At 39.8% G+C, this 18,910-nt stretch overlaps 1 protein-coding gene across 3 annotated transcripts in view; it reads left to right on the top strand.

Moving 5' to 3' along the window:
• Nucleotides 1–5,271: 5,271 nt before the first annotated feature.
• Nucleotides 5,272–18,910, top strand: part of elna (elastin a) — a 56,197-nt gene continuing 42,558 nt past the window's right edge. For all 3 annotated transcript variants that reach the window (XM_015951591.3, XM_054742707.2, XM_015951590.3), the window contains exon 1: nucleotides 5,272–5,539. In XM_015951591.3, coding sequence (XP_015807077.1) covers nucleotides 5,464–5,539 — 76 coding nt within the window. In that variant the 5' untranslated portion in view covers nucleotides 5,272–5,463. The remainder of the gene's footprint in view (nucleotides 5,540–18,910) is intronic.

Raw genomic sequence — 18,910 nt, 5'->3', positions numbered from 1 at the left:
TGGCGAAGCTGAAGCAGCCGCGTCTCGTCCGAGACCTCGCTGCTGGGGTGCACAAAAGTCTTTTTCATCTCCTTTACAAAAGTCTCATAGTCATTGCAGGCAGGAGATTTCTGATTGTAAAGAGCCGCCGCCCATTCACCGGCTCGACCTGTCAGCAGTGAGGTCAGCAGGGCGACGCGAGAGCAGGATGTGGGGTAACGTGCCGGCTGGCACTCGAAAGTCATGGCCAGGGTCGCCAACATGCCCTCCGGGGATCCCCTGGTTCCGTCCCACTTCTCTGGAAGGCTGAGGCGTGGTTCCAACCTGTCAGGAACAGCTGCGGTCTGACGTTGCAGAGCGGTGGTCAGCTGGAGTACTAGCTCGGTGAGTGACTCAATCTTGGTGGCTTGGCGATCAGCTATGGCACGGAGCTGGTTCATGTCTGCCGCATGCTGATCCAAGATTGCGCGCTGTTGAGCCACTTCGGCACGCAGACGCGCGAACTCCGCTGGGTCAACTTTAGGCTCAGTCATCCTGTCAGGTTCGTTGGCAGATCTGAAGCGTGACTGAGAGTTCTGTTGCCCAGACGCGGAGAGATGGAGATAGCCGGCGTGGTTATCTCCTGAAGGTGTAGTTTGAGGGTTTAGAGGGCTGGTAAGCCTGGAGACTCGATACAAAGTCTGGTGAGAAACGATGACTGAGCAATGAATGAAACGCCGGCACTTCCTTAAGTAGTGTCGGCGTGATGACGTCAGTCGCCACGTTAGTGGCAGGAATGAATGGAATGCAGTCAGCTGGAGGAGTTCGTGACAGACACGATGTCCATATGGCACATTCGCAAGAGGTGGTTGGTGCCACGGTATAATTTATGTATTTACTGTACATTGTAGGCCAAAGCAGCACCCTCACACTTCCAAGTCCATGTCTAGGACACTTTGGCATGAGTGTCGATATGCGCTAAATGCTAATTCACATACATTTGATTGCATCAAATAGCGTATGCTGGAAATCCAGCATTTCTGGTTAAACTTATAAACTCCCTGGTGATTCAGAACAACAGCTCTAGTGTCGGATCTTGTGGAATAAATACTACAGAGTAGGGATCAGACTCCATCTATTTTCTGCTATATAACTCCAGGTTGGGAGACAGATTGAGGCCAGACTTCCCTTTCTACATAAAGTGTTAGATTAGTGAAAACCCCTTGAGCTAGTTATGGATCTTTTTTGGGGGGGTCTCTTCCTAGTAGGAAGCACCCCTTAATTCTGATGTCAAATGGCAGTGAAAGCATTCCACAAAGCTGATCCCGTGAGGTCACAAAATCATGGGAGAATTGCAAAACCACGTGTGATTTCAGAATCCACACACAATAACAAGCAAGGAGAATGACAGCTGCATGTATCCATAAAGGTCTGTGGTATATTTTCTGTTCTGTTTACCTCGGCTATGGAGGATTTAATAGGAATTGACGTAGGTTTATCTGCACGTGGATTTTATTTTGAAAATTTTCAGATGATTTACAGTGCTTTCCTGTTTGACTGCCTGTCTGGCCTGATCTAAACTATGGAGTTTGATGTATTTTGGAAGTCTAGCATGTCAAAAATAGACTTGAAACATAACGATAACGTCCCTTTGCCTCTGGGACGCGTCCAAAACGTTACACTTTGCTGTCGGTGGAAAGGGAACCGCCCACTACAACAGTTGGCTATTTGCCGCAAAGTATCTTTTGCGGCCTTTTCACAATACTTTCACATCCGCTGAAAAGGAGGCTTGAAGCTGAACCCGGCCACTCTACAAAGGAAGTTCACATCAGCTGCTTGTAACGTCATGAGCACGTATGTGAAACTCAAAAACTAGAATATGGTGCAAAAGTCAATTTATGTCAGTAATTCAGACTGAGAGAACATTCAAAGGCCAGGAACCCTTTGCAGGTGTTTTGGATTCATTAGCTGATTAGAGTGTGACACTTGAGTCTAGAATTTTGAACCTTTTCACAATATTCTAGTTGTCTGACATTTTGAATGTGGATTTTTCATCAGCTGTAACCCATAATCACCACAGTTGTAGCAAATAAAGGCTTGAAATATCTGGCTTTGCATGTAATGAGTCTATATCATTAATCAGTTTCACCTTTTAAATTAAATTACTGAAATAAACAAACTTTTGCTTGATAGTCTATTTTTTCCAGTTTACCTGTAGGTGATGGACCTGTATCTATAAGTGCTTTGTTAACCACAGCATTCCTCTCACTGTGTCCATTCTATCACCACTCATAAACTACTAGAGCCTGTCTGTTTCATTCTTGTATTTATATTTTTGTTGTCTTCCACACTGTAGATGGCATTTGCCATGCTCATTTTAAGCAATATTTATTTTCTTTTGAAAATAATTAGTTTAGGCTTTGATAATGACTGTATGACAGAATAAATGCAATTTTGAGTTTGACAGCATTTTAAAAGTTTGTATTTGAGGCTGCAGTAATGAAACAACAACCATACTGTATTAATGTTTATTTTTTTATTTTTTCAAAATCACCACAGACGATGCATGCAAAGACAGAGGTTTCAGAGTAAAGGTATGAAATACAAATGAGGCGCTTCAGTGGGTCAGGAGCTGTTTTCTGCATGACAGAATGACTTCCTTTGGTGAGGTGTAAATCCACTTGCAGCCACTTCAAATGTTTCATATGCACAAAACCAGTCTGATCTTAATTTGAAAGTAAATAAACCAGCACAAGGAACCAATGGTTCTTGGGTTTATTATAAACAGTAGGTTCTGTGTGAGCTCTTCTTAGCGTTTTTGGCAAAACTGCTTGCCAACTCAGCTCAAGGAAGAATACCAGACATGGTCTAAAATAGACATTAAGACTTGCAAATAGATTGAGGAAAACACTGTTCTCATCCAGAATATACTTCAGTTCTTCAAACAGAACGGTCAGCTGGGATTTTTGGTCTCAAACCAAACATGGAAAGACTAGTTCTGTGTTTAATACAACATTAGGTCAGTCTCCTCCCGATGTTTGGATTGTAATTAATAATTGACTTTAATCTTACAGTTCAGACAAGTTCAAATATTTTCAGTGTTGTCCTGTTGTTATTTACTCATTTTTTGTGTGTTTTTTTAGGAGTGGGACTCAATAAAAAAATAATCTAATTAATTAGAGGCTTTGATTAAAGGCAGATTAAAAATGATTCTCTGCTTTCATGAGAAGTATGTGTTTTATGGTTTAATCAATTAAATAAATAAATAAAAATGAGTTGTGTGGTGTTCAAAAGCCTCTTTAAGGGTTGTAACAAAGAAAATCAGAGGCTTGATAAATGCATGTTTCAGTAGAATATGCTGGAGTACAAACGGAAATAATTTCTGTTTGGCTGAAAAATGTAGCTTTACCCTAAAGTTGTGTGATTCAGCTTCATCAGTCAAATGAAAATATGCTTTACATTCATTCTGAACAACCTTTTAACAGCTGGGTTTGTTAACATGCCTGACCTGACTTCAGGAAAACAAACATGAGGTCATAAGAACACTGAGGTGGATGTCACCACTGTGAGTCATAAAAAGCACAACATATCAGTGTGCATGCAACAGTCTGGTCTGTCAGGCCTGAGTTTGAGAGAGTAATGATTCTGGCTGCAGCTCTTGCCAATAAACCGGACCTCTCTTCAGCCTACTCCACAGAAATCTGACAGCCATGTCAGTGACAAGTTGCTGACTGATTCATGGCCAAGCATGTTAGGCAAAACATTATTTGCAGGCCCGGTGTTTGCTAACTAAATATCATTAAAAGGCCTATATTCAAATGAGTATATTTATATAAATTCAATGTTGCGTCAAGAATTATTATTATTTTTTTAACCAGGTTTCTTCAGTGGGGCCGTGGGGAGCTGGTGTTTGTCCAGTGGCACCCCAAAGGGGTTGCCAGGGGAGCTCTGACCACCCTTGGAAAATTGTTGGCCACCCCACTGGCCCCAGGGAAGATTCCCCCATTCACTGACTCATTCACACTTAGGGGCATTTTATGGCGGCCAATTAACCTAACATATCAGTCAGAGGGAAACCAGAGAACATTCATGCAATGCATAAGGAGAACAGGCTAAAACAGAAAAGCTGTAGCTTGGATTTGAACCTGTGACCTGACTGCACCAGCATGCAGCCCTTTGTGGTATCTGTTATAAATACACAGGACACCTGGTCTAAACTTTAAAAAAAAAAAAAAAAAAAATTAAAATTTTTTTAACTGGCCCACACCTTGTTGTGCCTTTGTACCCAGTTCCTTGTTCCTAGTGCTGGAGTGAGCTCCAGCCACAGAGTGGGTCCAGATCTCTGCAGGCGACAGGGAGGAGGAGAGGAACTGCAGCCGCTTAGAGGAAATCTCAGAGACATGGTGCCATTTTTAACTTTCCTTCTGATCATCACAGATGTCTTAAATTTATCAGAACAGGGTTTTGTCTGATGACACTGCTCAAATGAGAACAGGATTTCATTAAAGCAGAGTTCTGCTTCCAATGTGACTGCGAGTAAAACACAGGCTTAATGGCTGTTTCTCATTCACAATTCCACGTTTTTTGGTGGCAACAATAATGAAAAACAGTGAGTGGGTGCAGCTTTGATAGGGTTTTGGAAAACAAACAATATGAGAGCACAGGAAACAGGACAGATGGAAACATATATTAATAACTGTCCTTTTGCTAAACTTGATGGTGATGAAGTTCTGCTGATTAGCACACGATGCCTTCTACCAACAGGGTTTTAGACGACTCTAGATGAAAATGGTGAATGAATGTGAACTCGTTTATTTTGGAGTTGTGAATGAAATGGGGAAATTTCAAATTAAAAATTATAAATATGAATTCAGTTTTATTTGAACTTGCCCTTTTGCCCCCCCCCCCCCCCCCCCCCAAAAAAAAAAGTTTAGTAACTGCTTGTTTTAAAAGCCACAAAACAAAAGTGATTAGATGCATAAAGGACATGTAATTATTCTGCTAAGTGATCGGCTCTTCTTCGCTCTCCTCCCTGACTCACAGATAGGTTTGTGCACATGTATGCAAATGTTTGGCAGACAGTTCGATTCCTTCTGGATTGGGGGAGAGAGGGAGATGGTCCATCTGTGAGTGTGTGTGTGTGTGTGTGTGTGTGTGTGTGTGTGTGTGTGTGTGTGTGTGTGTGTGTGTGTGTGTGTGTGTGTGTGTGTGTGTGTGTGTGTGTGTGTTTGTCCTCTTCTCTCTCTCTTTCCCTGCTGGCAGCATCTGCGTGTTGGCAGCAGTGACCAGAATTTTAAAAAAAGCAACACCAGACACACAGAGGGGGGAAAAGCAAAGTGATCCATTGTACAAGAGTCATTCCCCTCTTGTAATTACACACGGTCCTGTATCTTTTAACTTCCTCACTTACTTCACCACTCTTTGAGACCTTGGGGACGCGGTAATTAGTTAGGAGAGAGAATAAAACCAGCTGATCGGGAGAGGGGTGGTGCATTCTGGAGCGAGATGGCTAACAGAACTCTTCTCTTGCTCTTCTGTGGACTCTTCCTCTCGGCTCTGATTCAGCCCTCTCTTCAAGGAGGTAAGTGTCCTGCAGGTGAACATGGCAATAACCTTAGAAAAGGTGCACTTTGGTCTCCTTTTTAATTTTGTATGAAAAAAATTATTTTTTTGATGAAAAGTTGTTTGTTGATGTTGTAAGTTATCATGTATTATCCCTCTAGTGCTTAACTTTCTACCAGTTTCGGTGAAAGAAATCAAAGCTTGCATGGCTGATTGGATTGGTAAAAAAAAGTATATTAATAAATCAGAACAATAAATGCAACAAGAGTTGTTCTTTGATTCATATTTACATCATTTGTTTTGCTGCAAAAATAAAAGTCCAGTAGCCGTCTGCACAAAACTTGACTTTATATTTTTTATTGAATTTACCAGTTACAGATAATCCCTCAATATAAACTGTCTGCTGCAATGGAGTAACATCTAATTTTAAAATCATAACATATTCTCCAACCTCCTCAAAAAAATGTACTTTGAGGAATTTGTTGTAGAGTTTGATCCCACACACACACACACACACACACACACACACACACACACACGCACACACGCATGCACGCACGCACGCACGCACACACACACACACACACACACACACACACACACACACACACACACACACACACACACCTAAGCGTGTATATGTGAGTATTCACTTGGCTGCAGATCTTATCCTAAATTGTCAGAAGCAGAACGTTCCAGCTGGCCTCTCTCTCTTTCTGTCTGCTCAGAAAAACCACACATTTTAATTCCAGCCCTGATGAACCTCTGAGTGTTTAGACTCTATCTGAAAGTCGTGGTGAAAAACTGTGACCAGGTCTTCTCCTGCAGCAACATGTGGGAGAGCAGGTATGCCTTATCTGCAGACAGAGAGGGAGTAGAGCGGTCGTAAGCGTGCCTTTTCCTCCCTCTATTATACATTTAGTGAGTTTGGCTCCTCTTGTCTATTTGCATTGCTTTGATTGGTTCTCACTCTGTGCTTTGCCTGAGAGTCACTGAGTTATTTAACCCCCAAATGGAAAACATTTTAATCATCTGGAGCTGGAAATGCTCAAAAGACTTCCGTGTTTTTATTTTTTTATTTGCTCAAAGCTACAGCTGTTTATTCCCCTTAACTTCCAGAGCCCCGGCATCCATCACACACACACACACACACACACACACACACTATGACTAAAATAAATAATAAAATTGTGTACACACTGTGAGTGCTCACTTGTTCTAGCTGATGTTGCCAAAGTCTGCAGAATCTGATTGGCCATTTGAAGATTGTGTCAACTTTCTTTTATCTCACTGTCTCATGCAGCATTTATCTTTTTTTCTGGTGCATTCCATATTTCAGCTGGCATTTGAAGCTCTGTCAGGTAAAATTTATTGCATTTAAAGGAGCCAAAAAATATCAATATAGACTTAGGAGCACAACTTTGATCTCAAGTATCATGCTGAACCCATCTATATCAAATGTTACTGAAACTATATCCATCTGTGTGTGTGTGTGTGTGTGCATGCGTGCATTTAACCTAAAAAAAAAATAATAAAACCTGGGCATGGTCCAGGAGAAAAATTATCTGTTAGTAACATGAACCTCATTAACACTATCCACCCATTTAAAGAATGCCTCTGTGCTTGTGAAACTTACCCCTTGACTGGTGGTGGAGTGCCAGAGCTGTCTAAAAGCTTTCCATCAACGAGTATAAATTACTTATGTTCTTAGAGGAAACATCTGGTGAGTACTTTGTTAATACATTCGCCTCCTCCCATGCTTGGCTGTGTCTGTATGCAGCTATATGTTAAGTCCATTCCTCCAAATTATCATATTTCAAATCATGTTTCCACCTCATGTTGGAATATCTAAGTACTGCTGCTAGTAAAGTGACAATTTTCATTTATATTTATCATTAGTATTATATAATAACATATAATGAACTGTTTTATAATTGTAACATTGGTCAATTTAAAGTTCAATCAAAAACTATTAATATTATCTCACATATTATGACTGTAACGGCTTAAATCTGTGTGCCACAACAAAAATTTCATTTTTATTGCAGATGACTGAGCTATTGACATCTTGAAAGATTTATGTGTGTGTGTGTGTGTGTGTATGTGTAAAAGGAAGTCCCTTTTTCTGATAGAATTTTGACCAAATTAGTTCTTTCATTCATTTTATGGCTCATAATTTGAAAATGGAGTTCATGTTCTTATCTAAAAATAAATAAATACATTTTACCACAACATACCATAGAAAATAATAATTAATTGGATTTATATAGCGCTTTTCAAGGCACACATAGCGTCTTCCATTATTCATGCTCTCTTACACAGTGGCATTAATGGTAATCTGATGGAGACGAGGCTGCCATTTTCATCCCCTCTGACCACCAACGCAGGCAAGTTGGGTGAAGCGTCATGCCCAAGGACACAACAGCAGAATACCCCTGGCGGGGGCTGGATCACCCACAACCCTCCAATCATAAGGCAACCTGGTCAACCTCCTGAGCTACTGCTGCACCTACCATACCATACGATACCATACCATACCATACCATACCATACCATACCATACCATACCATAACATAAAATACCATATTTATTTATGGAGCCCCTTAAAGTTACGACATCAAAGTCACACAAAATACTGTACATAAAAACAAACATCGTAAAAATAAAGACACCTTAAAAGATATGAAACAATAAGGTCAAATGCATAAGAGGATTAAATAGAAACAATCCAAAACCCAAACATTCACTGCATCAAAAGCAATTGAATAAAAGCAATAAAATAATTTTCATTTATAAATGTAGGGGGGACTCATTTGGAGTGGTGGTGGTGGTGGGAGGAGGCATCATTGCGGATCTAAGTGTTACACGCATTTTTACAATGTCTGTTCACTAGATTCAGTGTTTCCCCATAGGCTCAGGAGTGATGCTGCGCCACGACTGAAATTCCAGCGCCACTGCTACGAGCCCCCCCACCCCCACCCCCCCCACCCCAACAACACACAGCAGCGAAACGGTCCGCAAGCAACACAACCCCCCCACCCCAACAACACACAGCAGCGAAACGGTCCGTGCTCCATGGCTGGAAAAATGTCTAGGGGAAACGAAACACTGAGATTACATGAAAATAAACATAACAATCTACCTCATTTGTGTAAATTAAAGTGCAAATCATGAAAGGATCCATATTGCCTTATGAAAAAGTGAGGGGTGCATGCCATGGCAATACCTCCATGATTAAAAGTGAGTCTTTAAAATTGATTTTCTGAGCCATGAAATGCAGTAAAATGTATTTGTTTATTGTAATGGTTAAAGAGAAAATATTTTTGGATAGACAGAAGTGATCAAATTTGTGTATTTTTGTTTCTTTCAGAAGTTAATTTAAGTTTTTGTTTCCCAAAAAATTTCTCTAGAAGTTATAAAGTCAAGAGTAAAAAGACCATTAGCCAAACTAAGAAAGCGGGGCAGCATTCTTTTTTTATTTATTTATTCACTTTATGCTTGCCTTTCAGGGCTTCCATAAAAGGTTAATTCAAGCCAAACTTTCTTTTATTTTGTAAGCAAGACCTTTATCAGATTTTCAGCTTTGTACAGATCTTCTTAGTCCCTACACCCCCAGCAGGTCCCTGAGGTCCAGTGATCAAAGCCTACTGGTTGTGCAGCACCAGGCTAAAGACCAAAGGTGACAGATCATTTGCTGCTGTGGCCCCCAGACTCTGGAACTCTCACCCCCTGAGCCTGAGATCAGTGGACTCAGTGGTCTCCTTTAAAAAGCAGCTGAAGACTCACTTGTTCAAGCTGGATTTTGTATGACCTTCTTCAACCCCGCTCTCTTTATTGTGCTCTCCCCACCTATTCCACCTTCCTCAGGATCCACTGATTTCCCTCTTTCCTATTCACACTCTCTCTTTCTTAACATTTTTTTATCACAATTGTCTATTTTTTTGGCTCATTTTAAATATATTTTAACCATTTTCTAAATTCTTTTTCATATTTTCACATTTTTTGTTTTTGTGAAGCGCCTCGTGATTTTTATCTTGAGAGGCGCAATAGAAATTATATTTTCTTCTTCTTCTACAGCATACATACATCAATGGTGAGCTAAAACTGGCCATTAGTTTGCTTTAAAACACATACACCGTTAATGGCATAATTTCTACTGGCACAAATTGGTTCTGAGCTCAGATGAAACAGAGAAAAAGGCTGTTCTGTTCTTTTATAGCCTCCAAAGACCGAAGGCTGTTCTGTGAGGTTTTCTTCAGTACAGCTGGTAGCCTGTTTGTCTCATTTGGGAATGACCAAATCTGCCCGGAGATATTGAGAACATAAATCAGTGAAACTCGCTCAGGGTTTGGTAAAGTTATAGAGTACCAGTGCAGGTTTGATGGTTAACAGTAAAAGATCACAAAGGACCAGTTATGAATGGTCGCGGCACCTCAGCATCACTGATCTGAACCTGCAGCTCTTTGGCTCGTTTCTGGAGGGTTACGTGCCAACCTCTGCAGACTGGATTAATGTGACTTTCACTGTATGCATCCCATCACTCAACAACTCCACTCAGACCGTTTCAACCACCAGCCCAACAAGGCCCAGATGTATTTCTTCTCCCTTTTTTATTTGGGGCGAGATTTTTCTTAAGATTCTTTATTCTTTGATCCACAAAACCAATCTAATTTGTTCATCTAGTTGCTTGGTGTAATTTAGCTGCACAATGACTTCATTCTGTAATTATTTGGGTAAGATCTGTTTGGTTTAAAGCACTGATTAAATTGTGTTTGTTATTGTGAAAGAGTTTAATCCCCATTTTCCTCTGACATGCATTCCTAGAATGCTTAAAAAAGATTGGACATATTTGAGTTTTACGCTGAAGTATGTTCCCAGGGTGGGAAGGCTCTCTCTGTATTAGATCACCAAGTCAGAAGCCATTAATAACATGTTGACCAGAGGGTTTTTCTTTAAACATTTCTATGTCAGGGTTTTTTACTTGGATGGTACCAAAGGGTTAGGTTAGTGAGATGGTTTCTCAGTGGTATCCCTCTGCCACTCGATAGCTCTGCAGAGTTTGGTGTGGAATCTAGAGCACGCTCACTCGAGATCAGGTCCAATCCTCAGCAACTGGTTTCTGACTTTGTGGGAAGTGCACATGCAGATAGTTGCTTCAAGGGGCCGTCGGGAGTCAACCTATTGATCTGAGATGTGCTGTGTAAGATACAATGAGACATAGCTTTACCCTAGTGAGTGCATGTGCCCATTTTAGGTGACACCCATACAATGGGCCTTGAGGTCAGGGTAAATGTCTCTGGATAAGGGCCATGGGCCTATGAATTAGGACCTACTTACCTAAAAGTAAACTGATTGAATAAAATGTAAAAAAAAATAAACAAATGGAGGGTAAGAAAAGGTTTGACCGTGGTCGTGGACTGGACACGCTTTTGTAACTACTGTATGAGAGTAGCTTTAGCTGTTTAAGACTAGATTCAAATGAGTTTTTCAGGTTTCTAGGTTGCTTTCATTGCCAGTACTGAATTAGCAGTCCTATTCCAGCATTCATCAGTGGTTTCCACTTGGTCAACAAACTTTTCGACCAGTTAATCACCAGACGCTCTCGCCAGTGGGGGTCCTTGGGGTAATCAAATCCCAAGGGTAGTCTTATAGCTGACTGGAAGGTGATTTGTGTGAAATGTTTGTTCATAAGTTTGATGCAATTTAGATGTGGAGGTCTCCGATGGATTAGGGTGTTGGGTTAGGGTTATGAGTGGTTGGGTCATTTAGATACAGATAAATAATATCTGACTTTCTACTGGCTCAAACACTTAGAGATTCCTCACAAACTCTTCACTTTCAGCAGCTCTGAGAATGATGCGTTCAGACGGATACCGTGATGGTATTTGAATAGCCATCGGCGATCATGATTGCTTATTGCACTTATCAGTAAGTGGTTTGTTTAGTGCTTACTGTTTGGGTTTGGACAAAAGTCAGCGCTGCTAACGTCTCTCAGTTCTGTGTTTGGTCTACAATCAACCAGAGCCAAAGAAGCACATTAGGAAACATTCATTCCAGTCAGAGAGTAAATAACCCTCATCAGGCTGGGAGCTATTAGGAGCAGATTCACCAGGCCTGAAGTCTGAGTCGGCTCCTGTCAGGAAAAATCTTCTTTACTTTCCTCCAGCGACTATTTATGTCGAAGAAACATTTAGGACATGTGGACAATATTATGATTTAATAATGGAAATCCACAACAGATGATGAACTGATGAGAAAAGTTCTGAATGACGATATCATCATACTGAATATTATAATGTATGAATATATGGGATTATATGAAGATTATAGATGTCAACAAAACATATCTGTATTTTTCCAAAGTAACATGAGAACTGTTACATTTTGTTAACATGAATGTAGTCATTTGTCACTCGTACAGCTCTACTGGATCACAGACATTGTAAAGTGAACTCTTTGCTCCGTGAGCTTATAGTTATTTCATGTGGTTGATGGGTGTTTTTGGCTGTGGCTTTTTCATCATGTTCCTCACCAAAGAGTCTTTTTCTGTTCCAAACCCATTTTTAGATTATCAAATTTTCATCTCTTTAGTTTCAAAGACTAAACTTGCTTAATCTTGTAAAGATTCCCTGTCAGCTTCCAGTGGAAAAGCTTCACTGGAGATGCTGGGAAAAAAATAAAAAATACCCTGAATCAAATCATGTCTTTGATTCTCTTTTCATTGCTTTAGGGAAGTGTCACTAAGACAAGGTTGGGCACGTCTAGTGAAGAAATGGCAAAAACAGATGAATGTTCCTTTTTAAAATCCTGTTTTGTGAGATGCACTTCACATTTTTCTCCTTCATCCTTGCAAATGCTTTGAAAAATGGTCGGGGCGAATGGTGGCGGGTATTATGTCATCTCTCACATGTCTAATAATGGGAGACATAAAGAGACCAGGAACCATAATGGCTGCCTAACGGCACCGAACACAATCTCTCTTCTCCTCTGAGACACAGATTTTATGTTCTTGAGCAGAGTTCACCACCCTCACCCAGCCGCTTAACACATTTTTGTTTAATCAAAAGTGATGGACGTAGTGCGACAGAATTTTAGATTGGCTCAATCTATGTTAAAACATTTTAAAGAACTTTTCCACATGGCTTCTCAATCTGTGCAGGGGAATAAAGACTAGCTGTGTACTTTAAAAAAGTATTTTCTGTAAAAGTGTTTTTTATTTGCTCACGTTAATTTGTTTGCCTCCCAAACACTCCCAAATCATCACCCCCAACAGTCGCTCATTAAACGCCTACAGCTGAAGTTCTGGGAAATGTCACATCACTCAGCTAATGCCAAAAAACGGAGCTTTTCAGGACCACAAAGAACAATTGTAAAATAAGTGTTAATATTGAAGGGCCTCTGGAAAAAGCCCTTCTTGGCTTCAGTTTGACGAAATAACAAAACAAGTTCTGACTTAAAATCTTATGTCTCATTATTTTTGGGTGCAGTAACCTCTTTCTCTCCTAAAACAAATAACTTCAGCCAGTGTAAATGTTCCACTTAGATGGTAATTGGTGATAAATCATAAAGCTGCTATTTCTTGGCTTCAGAGTTTGTGTTGATACTAAATTATCATGCAGCAGCTGATAAACATCCCCTTTTTACCATGAAAGCTTTTATCCAAAACATATCATCATGCAGAAGATAAACAGGTAAGCTCATAGAGACCAAAGCGTCTGATCTTTTTTCATCTAATAATTCTGCAGATCTACAGTTTCAGTCTTGAGCAGTTCCAGTTGTTTCAATCGGTGTGTCTTTCTCAGAAGTACAATTTATTAGAAGTTTGTAATAGTTGGTCAAAATAGTAAAAAAAAAAAAAAAAGCAACTTTTCTAAGTTAAAAGTTGTTTTGTTAATAGACAGAATAGATGAAACGGATAAAATCAAACTTCCACCATGTTTTAGAGAACTCTCATATGCTAAAAACACATGAAGGCAGAGTAAAAGTCATCAAATCTGTCCTTGTGCTTGTAGACCATGCATACAATATTTATGCAGGTTATCACCTAATCCTGTACAGATTACTTCAGATTTATAGATATATAAGTCACATAAACAGTTCCCTAGTTTTCCTTTTTTAAAATGGCATTTATGTTTATTACTTTCTGTACAGCAGACGTCAACTCAGGGAAAGGCTCCAAGTGGTTACTACCTTCTTCCTGCCTCAGGAGGGGAGACAAGTTGCTCTCAAATCAGTTTACAACCAACCAAGAGGAGCAATAACAGCAGCTCTAGCCTGGCTCAGATTTGCACCAGTGACAGTTTTAATGCTAATCCTGACTCTGAGTAAAAAATGTTAATTTTAAAAGTTTTAAAATTTTAAACATTTTTTTAAATGCATGATTAATTTTCATCTTGTTCTTAGAAAGAACCCTCCTTCAATTTTCTTTTATGAAATGCATCTTACATATTACTGACGAGTTCCTCCTGTAATTGGCGGGTTGCTAATTCTAAACCTCGGCTACTGTGTGGCTGACTGCTAGTGTGTGAATGGGTGAGTGGGTATTTTTGAAAACTCCTCCACTGAGTCAGAAATAGGACCACAATCCAGATCAACGTTTCAAACATTAAACAAATATCAGAATGATTTCATTATTTAACCATTCATCATTTTATTATTAGCAAAAATAGTCATAGTCAAGGTTAGCGTTTCATTCCTGTCGCTCGTGGACATTTATTGATGCATCTTGGACCTTCTCTTTCAGTCTCTAAACATCAGCTGGTGATGTCATCATTTTATCTAAAAGTAAAAGTAAAATAATCATGAGTTTTCATGCTAAACACACAAACAAGACTTTCAAAGAAGTGTCAGAGAATCAGTCACTGCTGTGCTTCTGCTGCAGATGTGGAAAAATTAGATGATGTGATCGATGATGAAAGGAGCCATGGGTGTTTTAGCTCATTTCTGGGGGGTGCTGAAGCGCTACAATGGTACCTGGGAGGATCCCACAGATGGAGCTGAAGTTAGTTAAAAAATAAATTACAGAGGCAAAGTAGGCACAAAAAAGTCATTCCCTTAATCCAGGATTCACACAACAATATTTTAGTATTTAGCATCTCTGAAAAATAAAAAATTCTTGGCATATTATACAGGGAGGAGTATTCAGGTGAAAAATGAGGAGCTAGTTTCATGGTCTGCGTCTGCGTCTCTCCTCATGTGTCTCCTTGTGTTCTCCATCCCTCTCTAGGTTCTCCTTTTGTGTCTCCTAGCGCCCTCATGTGTCCTTGTCTGCGTCTTCCTCATGTGTTCCCAGAGCTGCAGCCCCTCTAGTTTTCCTTCCCCCCCCCCCCCCCCCCCCCCAGGTATTTCCCTCCAGGTCCTGTGCTCCCCGTGGTCCTCCTTAGTCACGCCCTTGTAGTGTCTCTTTCTGTAGTGTTTTCCTTTAGTTTCCGGTTCATATATTAGTCTCTTTCAGTGTGTTTATCTCCCTAGATTATTAGTTTATTATTTTGCTTTTAGTGTGTTTCTTTCCCCAGATTGTTAAGTTGTTATTTGGCTCTCGTTTTTAGGTTCTGTTTAGATAATGTTATTTTTCCTCCTCCTCAACTCACTGCCCTCTCCCTGAATAAGTAATTGAGTTCACCTGGTCTCTCTCTCCCCACACACCTGCAGTTCATCTCCTTCTCATCCTCCCCAGTGTATATAACCCTGTCTGTGTCTCTATTTGTTTGTCGGTCCATTGTTTTCTGTCAGTCTCGTCTCGATTTTGGATCTCTAGTGTTATTAGAACTTCTTGAGTCTCTAGTGTTTTTTTTTAATCTCCGTTTCAGTATTTAGATTTTTGGTTTTTGGCTCCCTTCCTTTGGATTATCCCCAAATGAAAATTTTTTATTTCATCTTCCACCCCTGCCTCGTGTCATCCTGGGTTTATGCATTTTGGGTCCTAACCACCTCCTTGCTCGCATCGTGACAGCTAGTGGTTAATCAGAGAAAAGACTACTGAGGATATCCAGGTTCAACAGCGATAAACAGAAACAGACTTGAATAGAACCTACTTAGAAACAATAAAGCTCCAAATTAAAATCTAAACAAACAAAATAAAATTATGTTCTGTCGCAAATTTGGGTTCCAAGTTACTTCTGTTCTGTATGTACTTGATGTTGACCCCAGCAGTCCTTTCAACCCTGTAAAATCTTCTGTTTTAGAAAAAATAACCCACAAACTTTCATTTTGTTACGTTTATTATTTCACTAAGATAATAATAATGGTCGAACCCCAAAAATTAGAATATGGCGCAAAAATTGATTTTCAATAACTGAACTTAGACTCATTACAAACTCAGATATTTCAGCCTTTATTTGATATAATTGTGATAATTATGGATTACAGCTAATGAAAACCCCACATTCATAATCTCAGACAATTAGAACATTGTGAAAAGGTTCAATATTCTCGACACAAAGTGTCACTAATCAGCTAATGTATCCAATTCACCTGCAAAGGGTTCCTGAGCCTTTAGATGAGGGGGCCAAACTCAAATTCACACTGGGCCGAAATGAAAATCTGGGACGAAGTTGCGGGCCAAACTTAATATTTTTGAAAAAGTGACGGCAAATTTGTATATTTTCTTTATCAATATATATGCAATTTTGAACCTTTTAATTTGGAAACAAACTTATTTTTGCATTAACACTGAATTTGGGATAACCAAATTACACACGAGCAAGTCAATTTTAAATAAAAGGCATCAGTGGCTTTCATTAGTTGTGGTATATTCAGCATTTTTAAAATCTATTAAGAATTTATGTTTTCTTGTTGTTTATTCATTTTTCTTATTTTTTATTCCCCTTTTTATTCCTGTAATAAGTGTCATCGCTGCTGTGACATCTAGCTTTCCCCACTGAGGAACAATAAAGGGATTTTCTATTCTATTCATCTATCTGCAGCCTTTCCACTTCCTGTTTACTGTAGGTTAAATCTTTTCTCACGTGCCAACAACAAAATAAAAATATAATTTTATTTAAAATGAAAATGCAATATCTCACCTGTTTACTTTCATGTTTTGGAGCAGAAAAAGAGCATAAAACCAAAATATTTTAAGCTCAGTTTGCTCCACTGGTTTACCGTACTGTAATGCTCACCTGTTCCAGCCAGATACCTGCATCATGGAGTTGAGCTGAGGTGGAGACTCCTGTTGTTTTGTTCATCTTCATCATAATAATGACAACATTAGATGACAACAGGTGCTCACATAGGTTTGTGCTGCTGAACATGTCTGAGCAGCTTGACCACGTTGTTGTGTGTCGGGGAGGAAAAATAAAAACGACAGCAGCCACAGAGTCATGCTGGTTTGAGCGTGTCGTTGCTCGCTGGAGTTATATCAGCTCTGTCTGGAAGTTAGTTGGAAAACTTTCTCTTTCAGTCGTGAACACATTACTGAGCGGTTAAAATCTTCATTTCTGTTATTCAACATCGGCAAATAGCTGAGTAAACTCGGCGCTGAGTGAGAGGTGTGTATAGTTTGTCCGAGACAGCGGAACTGCAGACACTAGCAGCAGACGCTGGAAAACCACGAAGGAGGGGGCGCCGCACTAACGCTGCAAAGGATCATGGGAGTTGTAGTCTTTGCAGTAAAATCGGCCAGCGGGTCAGTTTTAATATATTTTTTATATTTATCTCGCGGGCCACATAAAAATGCTCCGTGGGCCTTGTGTCTGACACATGTGCTTTAGATGGTCTCTCAGTCTAAACTGGATTACTGACATAAATTTTTCAAGTTTAACCTGTAGTGGTCAGCATCAAGTTAGATTAATTGTTATTTTTCTCAGTTATGTCAGTCATTTCTCCCCATTATTAACATAAATTATTCTGTTTTCACGTGGAAGCCTGATTATTATTAGAGAAATTATTATCTGACAGACTTTTGTTTAATTTAACCAAAGACCTAAAGGTAAAGTCTTTTACCCTCTGAATGCTTTCTTCTGTCAATAGAGTCCTGGTTTAGTCCTTCAGAAATGTTATCAAACAGTGACTGGCTGAATTAAAACAATCAGAAGGAAATCTATGGATGTGTTATGGTTAATCATCTTTACTGAAGGTTAGGTCCTTTGGTAAAGGTTGCATTACATACTGGAGATGCACAGTTTTAGTGAACCCTGTGCACTCTGATTCTAAGCAAATGGAAAAGTGGATCAGACTCACTGCTCCGTTTTACCGCCAAGACAGGAAATCCTTCTTTTCATTGTGAAGTGAAAGAGCAAAAACGGAGAAAGCTCACTCCACAGCCATTGTGTGGTCCGGGGCACAGCGGCCTGTGTGAGTTATGGGCATGGATAAACCCATAAACAAACACGCTCACAGATGTTACTCCTAATCAGACACAGAATCAGACCTTTAACTCTTTATTTCTTTACTCTGCAGAACTGCTTTTGTTTTCTTTGGTTAGCATTAGAAACCTCTGGAAATGTGATCTGTCCCATTAATGTTTAGTTTTCTGATCTTCAAAGTTAGAAACATGCACACGTCAACTGTTTCCATTGACACTTAGAAGTTAATTAGAAAAAGGCTAAATCTCCTACTCTCAACATGACTCGTGACGACCGACTTCTCGAGTTTGGGACTTTCTAAATTGGAGTAAACAGCTCAAATTAGCAGAGTAGCCTTTGTACATTTATGCTCATGGCATCAGTGGCTCCTCTCCTGACCAGTTCAATAGAAATAAAAAAAAAAGATTTTTATCACAATTCCTTCTTAAAGAAAAAGTCAAAGCTTTTCTAACTTAAAGAGAACCAAACAGGATGCCAGCTCAACATACAGAAGGAGGATATTTTTATGTTTAATACATAAATACTCCAGACAGTAATACCTTGTAATGTTCTTCACCTTATGACTGAACATAGTGGTCAGCACCAAGAGTCCAGTACTATGTAATAAACACACCAACGCCTCTGACATGTGGTTTGAATTAATTGGCCTCCCAGCTCATGTAAGAGCCATTAAACATAATCATTGTACTCCAACCGCCTTGTTCTCTCATTTGCATTGTGATTATTTGATATGAACCAGATTACTTAGATTGGAAACACTATAAAAAAGCCATTCAGGCCTTAGCTCACCAGTCCCTTTGGATTCAGTTGTTAGTTGTCCCGGAACAACTGGATTCATTCTTTTTACGTCTTTTATTCTGTTGGTATTCCTTGCACACCCGAGGCCTTCGTGTCTAGAATCCAGAACGAGCATCTTAGGAGTCACGTTGAGTCTCAGCCAGAAATCAGGAGAGGAATAAAGCTGGGGGTGGAGGGGTGCTGGAGGTGTCCACGGTGTTCCAACTGTGGTACCTCATCAGTAGGAAAACAAATCAAAGTCCAATTCCTCACAATACCTATAAAGTTAAGGTTTCTTTGGTTTTAT

This window comes from Nothobranchius furzeri, chromosome 13 (assembly GCF_043380555.1).
Source record: "Nothobranchius furzeri strain GRZ-AD chromosome 13, NfurGRZ-RIMD1, whole genome shotgun sequence".
NCBI classification, from domain to species: Eukaryota; Metazoa; Chordata; class Actinopteri; order Cyprinodontiformes; family Nothobranchiidae; genus Nothobranchius; species Nothobranchius furzeri.
This window is presented reverse-complemented; position numbering and strand designations above follow the sequence as displayed.